This window comes from Zingiber officinale, chromosome 9A, assembly GCF_018446385.1.
Source record: "Zingiber officinale cultivar Zhangliang chromosome 9A, Zo_v1.1, whole genome shotgun sequence".
Classification (NCBI taxonomy): domain Eukaryota; kingdom Viridiplantae; phylum Streptophyta; class Magnoliopsida; order Zingiberales; family Zingiberaceae; genus Zingiber; species Zingiber officinale.
In genome coordinates, this window is record NC_056002.1 from 40,045,324 (window position 1) to 40,053,165 (window position 7,842).

General features: G+C 34.9%; 2 protein-coding genes across 6 annotated transcripts; one reads left to right on the forward strand and one right to left on the reverse strand.

The window, feature by feature from the left end:
* Nucleotides 1-436: 436 nt before the first annotated feature.
* LOC122019893 (serine/threonine-protein kinase Nek2-like) lies at nucleotides 437-6,874 on the forward strand. 5 transcript variants are annotated; one of them, XM_042577494.1, is made up of 16 exons: nucleotides 464-605; nucleotides 1,468-1,603; nucleotides 1,697-1,763; nucleotides 1,911-1,976; nucleotides 2,437-2,483; nucleotides 2,557-2,602; nucleotides 2,692-2,772; nucleotides 2,867-2,909; nucleotides 2,992-3,041; nucleotides 3,128-3,209; nucleotides 3,322-3,371; nucleotides 3,521-3,594; nucleotides 3,721-3,772; nucleotides 3,851-4,285; nucleotides 4,653-5,239; nucleotides 5,554-6,874. In XM_042577494.1, exons 2-15 carry the CDS (start codon nucleotides 1,518-1,520, stop codon nucleotides 5,217-5,219), a joined length of 1,746 nt encoding a protein of 581 aa, XP_042433428.1. In that variant the 5' UTR covers nucleotides 464-605; nucleotides 1,468-1,517; the 3' UTR covers nucleotides 5,220-5,239; nucleotides 5,554-6,874. The 5 variants fall into 5 exon arrangements, with proteins under 5 accessions (XP_042433429.1, XP_042433430.1, XP_042433428.1 ...); XM_042577495.1 differs by lacking the exon at nucleotides 5,554-6,874 and having other exon boundaries at nucleotides 437-562; nucleotides 4,653-5,490; XM_042577496.1 differs by lacking the exon at nucleotides 5,554-6,874 and having other exon boundaries at nucleotides 440-562; nucleotides 1,441-1,603; nucleotides 4,653-5,490.
* LOC122019894 (calmodulin-1-like) lies at nucleotides 5,750-6,605 on the reverse strand. Its single transcript, XM_042577497.1, has 4 exons — nucleotides 6,467-6,605; nucleotides 6,222-6,379; nucleotides 6,069-6,149; nucleotides 5,750-5,977 (listed from the first exon to the last, which is right to left on the reverse strand). The coding sequence occupies exons 1-4, from the start codon at nucleotides 6,537-6,539 to the stop codon at nucleotides 5,843-5,845; spliced, it is 447 nt and encodes a 148-aa protein (XP_042433431.1). The 5' UTR covers nucleotides 6,540-6,605; the 3' UTR covers nucleotides 5,750-5,842.
* Nucleotides 6,875-7,842: the final 968 nt, after the last annotated feature.

Genomic DNA, 7,842 nt, shown 5'->3' on the forward strand with positions numbered 1-7,842 from the left:
GTCCTATTTTTTTATTATCAAAATGCCTTTATTTTAATCCTATTATAGTTAAAAACTAAGATAAAATAATTTTAAATCTTAAAACAGTTTTAATTAAAATTAATTTGGAATAATTTTATCAAAATTGTCTCATATTATAATAATTTTGAACAAAATTAAAATAGATTGTCCCTTTGATATTTTAAAAATATGAAATACTTTTTTTTGAATAATAATAAACACAAGAGATATTTTAAAATTTTTGTCTAAATAAGTTTATTATTATTTTTATTATAAAAGTCTAAAACATCATCGAGAGGAATTCGTTATGAGGTTTAATCTTATCGCTTTTGTTACGATTAAAATATACAAATAAAAATAAAAGAGAGAAAAAGCAAAAAGGACCCTATTGTTTAATTTATTTTAACCACGTTGCCGCCAGAACCCTTCTGCTGTTTTAATGGGCGACAGCGACGGATTTCAGGAAGCATCTGCGAAGGTCAGCTCGCTTTCCCTCCTCTTCTCTCCAAATCGCTCACTTGGATTGCCCACGGGCAAGAACCCTATAAATGCGGCTTCTTGGGTGAGTTCGATCCTGTCCTACTCTCTTTCCCCGACGTGCATCGGTACTCCTTTCAACCCAATCCTTTTTTTTTTTTGGGTTTAGTTTCCCCTTTTGAGCTGCTAAAATCTGTCCGGGATTCTATAGTGTTTCAGAAATTTCTGGTTTTTTACTAAAAAGAACCCTTTTTGTGTGTGCATCTGAAGCTTGTAGCTTCATCTCCGGTAGCATTGTGTTCATTTAGATGGTTCTGTGCTTTTCTTCTGGCAATATGTTTTGGGCTGCTAAGATGTGTCTGGATTCACTAAAATTGCCGATGTTTCCTGGTTTTCAGCCTAAAAGTTTTACCTTTTAGAAGCAATTGTGAGTTCGGACCTGAATCTGAGGCCGCATTGTGTTCATAGCAATGGATTTTTTTAAGCAATAACCAGTATTTGTTCTTCTTCCTATCAAAATGCATCCAAATGTTCAATTCTAGTTTTAAAAAATGCAACTAGATTTTAAGAAGAAATTGTTTAAAATTTTCGTCGAATTACTGAAATGGAGGCACATTTAACAGGGCAAGAGAAAGAACGGTGAAAATAAGTGGTATGAACACACTATGCACGCGATTAAGGATGGAAAGCCTCAATTTATGGACTTTCTAGATAAATGTATAGGTTAATTCTTTTTGAACATCTTAAACTTTTGGAATATACTGGCAATTGATCAGATGTAACATGGTGCCAGAGCAGGAGATCTATGCACAAATCCTCCAGTTAAATATAACATTTAATAATATCTTTTATTTCACATGACATTATGTTTATCATTGTTCTATATCTTTTAAATTCCTGCATTTGTGTTCCTTTGGGTAGATAACTTGTATGTTTAATTTAATGAAACGTCACTGGAGACAGATCTATGAATATTCAACTTCATTTCAGAGAGGGATTTTAACTTCAAGTTCAATTCAGCAAGCACTGATCATAAAAGCATGGATCAGTATGAGATCTTAGAGCAGATTGGTAAGGGAACGTTCGGGTCAGCCTTTCTAGTGAGACATAAAATTGAGAAGAAGAAGTAAGCAAAGAAGCAAATCATATGCTTCTGTTTTCTCTCCGATTTGTTTTTATTTGAACCATGCTAAAACTCCCTTCTGCAATGTTATTGAAGGTATGTTTTGAAAAAAATTCGTCTTGCAAAACAGACTGACAGGTGCCGCAAGTCTGCCTATCAAGAGGTGTGGTGAATAGTTCACTCAAATGCTCTATTTTCTACTCGATTGATCTACCAATCAATTTCCATAATGCTTCATCTGTCACACTATTGCTACATTAGTATTTGTTTTCTCTTTCTAGCTAATTTGGTTTCCAAATTACTACTTCAGATGGAGCTGATTTCCAAGGTCAACAATCCATTCATTGTAGAACACAAAGAATCCTGGGTTGAGAAGGTCAGAAAAGTTTTCTGTATGTGATATCAGTTTATACAATTTTTTTAGATAAATGATATCAGTTAATACTAGTTGATATGCACTAGGTTTCTTGCAGAAATATTAAAAATATCCAATCCATGTTCATTTTAGATGGAGCTTTCAGGTTGTATCCTTTCATTTCAAAATATCGTGTAATTACAATCAACTGACTATTACCATCGACTATGTATATGTTTCTTTTTAAGTGTTACAATGATGAATCGTGGAATGGTACAATAATTAAGACATATAGCAGTTCTCATTCAGTCATCATCCATACATCTTTGTGGCACAATATACTCCTATGATTTCAATCCTAGATATTAGTTGACAGTAGAATAATATATATGTGCTTGTATGCTTAAAAGTGATAGCATTTCCAACATTTTGATCCTTTGTTTCCATGAGATTGATGATCATATTCTTGTAAATTTTGCAGGGTTGCTATGTGTGTATCGTGGTCAGTTACTGTCAAGGGGGAGATATGTATGTTGTGCATTCGCCATGGTACAAATTTAATTTTTATTTTTCAAAATCAATCTTCTTCTACTTATTGCAGGGCTGAAGCTATAAAAAAGGCCAATGGAGCTCTTTTCTCAGAGGAGGTTGTTTGTTTGCTTTGAAAACTATTTATTAGTTTAGTAGAATGTCTTGTATCTTGGATCCTGAATTTATTTTATTTATATTCAAACAGAAGCTTTGTAAATGGCTTGTTCAGCTATTAATGGCTCTCAATTACTTGCATACAAAACATATTCTGCATCGTGATGTTAAGGTGAGAAGAAGTCCTTTGATCATAGAAACAACCTCTTAGAGACCTATTATTAATGTCTCAGGCCATTGATTGTTCTCACTTTCTCACTTCTCAGTGTTCAAATATATTTCTTACAAAAGAGAAAAACATTCGCCTCGGTAAGTCATATGTTCATACTAAAACAACTTATTAATTTTGACGACATCTTTAGTAAATATTTCAAATTCTGATACCTTGCAGGTGACTTTGGTCTTGCTAAAGTTTTGACCTCAGATGATCTAGCCTGCTCTGTGAGTTTAGGATCCAGCTGATATTTTTGTTTCTTTGTGATCAATCTTTTTTCGCTTTCTCTGAAAACAATTGGCGGTTGATGCAGCTTGTTGGGACTCCAAGTTACATGTGCCCTGAGCTTCTTTCTGATATACCTTATGGTTCTAAGTCTGATATCTGGTCTCTCGGTAAAATCATTTTTCATTGTGCAAGATATCGTTCTACTTTAAAATCTAAATGGCAATCAGCTATTCACATTTCGTAAACATTTAAATGACTTGCGGCATCTTTGTTGCTCAGGTTGTTGTATCTATGAGATGACTGCCTTGAAGCCAGCATTCAAGGCCTTGGTGAGTTCTATTAAAATTTATGCTTAGCTAACAATTCCGCAGATAGCTGTGTTTCATGTTTATAACTGGAAAAATTTGCTATCGAACTTTATTTTCAACATTTTTACACTATAATTTTAAAAAAATGGTATGTGTTTGGTCTTTTGCAGGATATGCAAGCTCTAATAAACAAAATTAACAAATCCATATTGACTCCTCTACCGACTACTTATTCTGGTGCATTGTAAGCTTTCTTCCTTGTTTCTTGAATATTTGAATAATCTCTCAAGTCTGGTCACTAGAATTCTTCTACATAGATATATGAAAAGCGTTTTGTTTTAATAAACAAATTATTGATTATTATTCGCAGTCGCGGGCTCGTAAAAAGTATGTTGAGGAAGAACCCAGAGCATAGACCGAGTGTATGTATTCAAACAATCTTATTTACAACTTAAAATTTTTTGCTATCCTGGCTCTATTCTAATTTTTCGTGTTGGCAGGCTGCTGAACTGCTCAAACACCCTCACCTGCAGCCATATGCTGTTGGAGTCAATCGAAATTCCATTCCTACGCGGAATACTTTTCCTATCCTGCAAGAGATAAACAATCATTCGAACAAAATTGTGCTTCCAGATGCCAAAGATGACTCCCCATGTAAGGGCATGGAGGCAAGGAAATCATTCGGCTACGAGAAAAGGAATCCTAATACGTCCGCGACCACCCAACAATACTCTGATAGTTATACCATGTCCAATAAAAGCTTTCCAAATTATCGAATAACACAACCTCAAACTGGAGAAATAGGTGTGGGTAAAGCTACCTGTGAGAATCACTCTGCTATTGCAAAGACCTGCAGATATGCTCACTTCTCAACTACTCAAAGGAAAATTGTGGAGTCATTAAAATCGCCGCATACTGAACGGGATGGCGAACTGGTATGCTACATTACTATTCAAATGTTCATTGTCATCAAATAAATCTAAGCTGCTTTGCAAGTTAGACGCAGACTTGAGATAACAGTTCACTTGCACAAATATTACTGAATGACTTTCTTAATGTAAGCAAATTTCAAACCGCACATCTTGGCCGCTAAGAACTCAGAATTCTTTTCACTTCTTTGGTGTGGTTTAAATAAATGACTATAATAACACTCAGGTTGGCCTTTCAATTCAATTTGAGAATGTATCCTCCAAGTTTGTTGGTTAATCTGTTTCTTTTCCTAATTGCGGTCAGTCATAGTTTTTGACAATTGTAAAGCAATAATCGAAATGATTACATGACATTGCTGTGATCCCTTTGCAGCTTTTGTCGACAATGCGAGCAGAGAGCGATGGAAGAGTATCTTCCTTTCCAAAGTTTGAGAACCCCTGTGAAAGAAAAGTCACCATTATCGACCATGTGGAATCCCCTAATATTTCGGTAAATTCCCCTCGAATAGACAGAATAGCTGAATTTCCAATAGCCATACCTGAAACCCCACATTTTGCAATCCAAAAGCACACTTCAGTTAGAGGATCTTCATCTGTCATTCCACATCATGGAGACTGTTCTATCACCAAGGATAAATGCACCATCCATATCATTAAAGCTAAAGTGGAAAATAGGAGTGATTCTTCAGATAGAAATCCGACAGATTCAATTTCAAGTCCAGTGCCATCTGAATCAAGGCAACAGAGGTTCGACACTTCTTCGTATCAACAACGGGCAGAGGCTTTGGAGGGAGTGCTTGAGTTTAGTGCACAATTGCTGGAACAGGAGAGATTTGAAGAGTTGGGAGTTCTGTTGAAACCATTTGGCCCTGAGAAGGTGTCCCCAAGAGAGACAGCTATATGGCTAACAAAGAGTTTCAAAGAAACAACTGTTTATTGATTGTCTTGATTCTGCTCTAGGTTGTTTACCCTTCTAAAAATCAAAGTGTGTTCTGTTTCCTTAGCATAAGTATGTTTGCTCGGTTTCCTAGAACTTTCGAAAAACAACAAAAAATGTTACATACACTAGGTGAGTAGTGTGTCAACATATCATGAGATTAGCTTCCATATGTATGTTGCTGTTTCCTCGTAGGTTTGCTCAATATGTATAGCTTCTCATCTGTATTCTTAAGTAACTCTTCTTAATTTATCGATATGTACAGTTCACTGTATGGCATAATCAATGCATAGCTTTAAGTGTGAACTAATATGTATCGTTTGTTGCTGCCTCGCAGAGTATTCTAATCTTGGAGTTACCGTTCATGCTCGACAATATCAATCATATGAGGTAAGATATGATCACCAAAACCTATTCAGAATCCAAAATTGTGATGATGATCACATTCATTTCTAACTATATCAGTTGATAATAGCATGCTCTATATCATTAAGTTAATTTAGAAAACGATGAACTCAACAAGATACTAACAATTAAATCATAAGCATGACATTTTACTAGTTGGACCAAAAAAGAAAACAAAGAAACATTTTTTGTTTTGTTTTGTTCTTGGAACAAAGAACAAATCAAACAGTCATCATCATTCTCACAAATTCTTCATAATTGACTTGTCCATCTCCATCCAAGTCTGCCTCCTTGATCATCTTCTCCACCTCCTCATCAGTCAACTTCTCCCCCAGGTTGATCATCACATTCCTCAACTGCACCACACCACCAGATGCAAGTCAAACATATCATTTTTCTGATCATGTTCTTCTCAAAAACTAAAATTTCACACTGAAGCAAACTCACCTCAGTGGCCGAGATGAACCCATTCTGATCCTTGTCGAACACCTTGAAGGCCTCCTTCAGCTCTTCCTCCACATTGGTCTCCTGCAACAAACCAAAAAAGCTTCAACTTTTTCTCCTGCTGCACAGCAAAAACCATGCAAGAGGACATTCTACCTTCACTTTTCGGGACATCAGGTTGAGGAACTCCCCAAACTCAATGCTCCCGTTTCCGTCCGCATCAACTTCCTGAACCATCTCCTGCAGCTCCTCCTCGCTCGGGTTCTGCCCCAGTGACTTGATCACGGTGCCGAGCTCCTCCGGCGTTATGCAGCCTGAGCAGAGTCTGCCCTCGCTTCACATAAGAAAGCACAAAGGGCGAAACTTGAAAGAAGAAGAAGAAGAAGAAAGGAGAAGCAGACCATCTCCGTCCTTGTCGAAGAGGCAGAAAGCCTCGTGGAACTCGGTGACTTGCTCCTCCGAGAGAAGATCCATCAATGCAGCAGCGAAGGGATGAGTAGAGTCGTGGGCACATCGGGCGGCGCTTTATAGGCGGAGGCCTGGAGCAAGAGAGGCAGAGGGAGGTGGAAGCGATGCAATGCTGGTTCGATCGATCGATTTGTTGGTTTGCTGTGAGTTGGGGACAAGTTCGCCATTGTTTAGGGATTTTCCTCGTTCACGTCCAACTGGGAACAGCTGGAGGTTGGAGACAGAGAGGACAAGCAGAGCAGGGAAGGGGACCAAGAAGAGCCCTACCCAATCTACATCACCCTGTTATTTATTATTTTTTATATATTGAAAAAAAAATAAAAGATCATTTTTGGGTAAAATCACAAAGGTATTTATTCATTTTTGGGAAAAAAATTATACCCTATTTTATTTTCATCCAAAAAATAATAATTTTGATGTTTAGAGCATCTCCAATGCAAACTTTATCAAAGGTTCATAAAATTTAAAAATCTCATTAAAAAAGTTTTTATGATTGTATAGGTGAGATTTGAGGTTTGTAATTCAAGAGCATGTTTGAGTTTTTAAACCTGTTTTTTCTCTTGAAGGTAGAGCCAATAATTAATATACATGATTGATTTTTTTTAAATAATTTAAAAATAAATTATTTGATGAGCTAATTATAATGTTTCAGTTTATAAATAATTAGTAATAATTAAAATTATATTTTATTTCTTTTAAAAATAAATATATTTGAGATAAGTTAAAAAAAATATACAAATGACTATAATTAAATTAAATTTATAAAATATTAAATAAAATGATAAATTATATTAAATTATAGATTATAAATTAATTTATTTATTAATTGTTAATTATAAATAAATTAAATTAAAGATTATAATTAATTTAAATATCAAATGAAAATTATATAAAGATTTTAAATGAAAAAAATTATATGCAAGTTTTTTTTAAAATTATGGAGAGAATAGTAGATTTGTATTGAAATTGATGTAATATGCATGGAGCCATGCAACTACATGTGGAGAGAATTAAAAAAAAATTCACTCAAAGTTTTAACGATTGGGAATGCTTCAATGAGTTTTTATAATATTGATGTGACATGTTAGAATTCTAAAAAAAACTCATTCAAAATTTTAACGATTGGAGTTGCCCTTAGACTAAAGAACGCACTTTAAGATTAGTTAATAAACGTATATAACTTTTAAATTTCTCAAATGATGTATTGATTTCACATTTTTTTTCCTCCTACTAATTACTACGGTGTTACATACAAAGAATAATATCATTATGGTGTTACCTTTCCAAAACAAAAAACATTAATGCGGTC

What these genes read in the sequence shown, in the direction of transcription:
- LOC122019893 (XM_042577495.1), top strand. Translation starts at nt 1,518, where the DNA reads ATGGATCAGTATGAGATCTTAGAGCAGATTGGTAAGGGAACGTTCGGG. An exon ending in GAGCTCTTTTCTCAGAGGAG is followed by an intron (nt 2,603 to 2,691) that starts GTTGTTTGTTTG and finishes ATATTCAAACAG; the next exon opens with AAGCTTTGTAAATGGCTTGT. An exon ending in CTGAACGGGATGGCGAACTG is followed by an intron (nt 4,286 to 4,652) that starts GTATGCTACATT and finishes ATCCCTTTGCAG; the next exon opens with CTTTTGTCGACAATGCGAGC.
- LOC122019894 (XM_042577497.1), bottom strand. Translation starts at nt 6,539, where the DNA reads ATGGATCTTCTCTCGGAGGAGCAAGTCACCGAGTTCCACGAGGCTTTC. An exon ending in CTTCGACAAGGACGGAGATG is followed by an intron (nt 6,380 to 6,466) that starts GTCTGCTTCTCC and finishes GACTCTGCTCAG; the next exon opens with GCTGCATAACGCCGGAGGAG. An exon ending in GGTTCATCTCGGCCACTGAG is followed by an intron (nt 5,978 to 6,068) that starts GTGAGTTTGCTT and finishes GGTGTGGTGCAG; the next exon opens with TTGAGGAATGTGATGATCAA.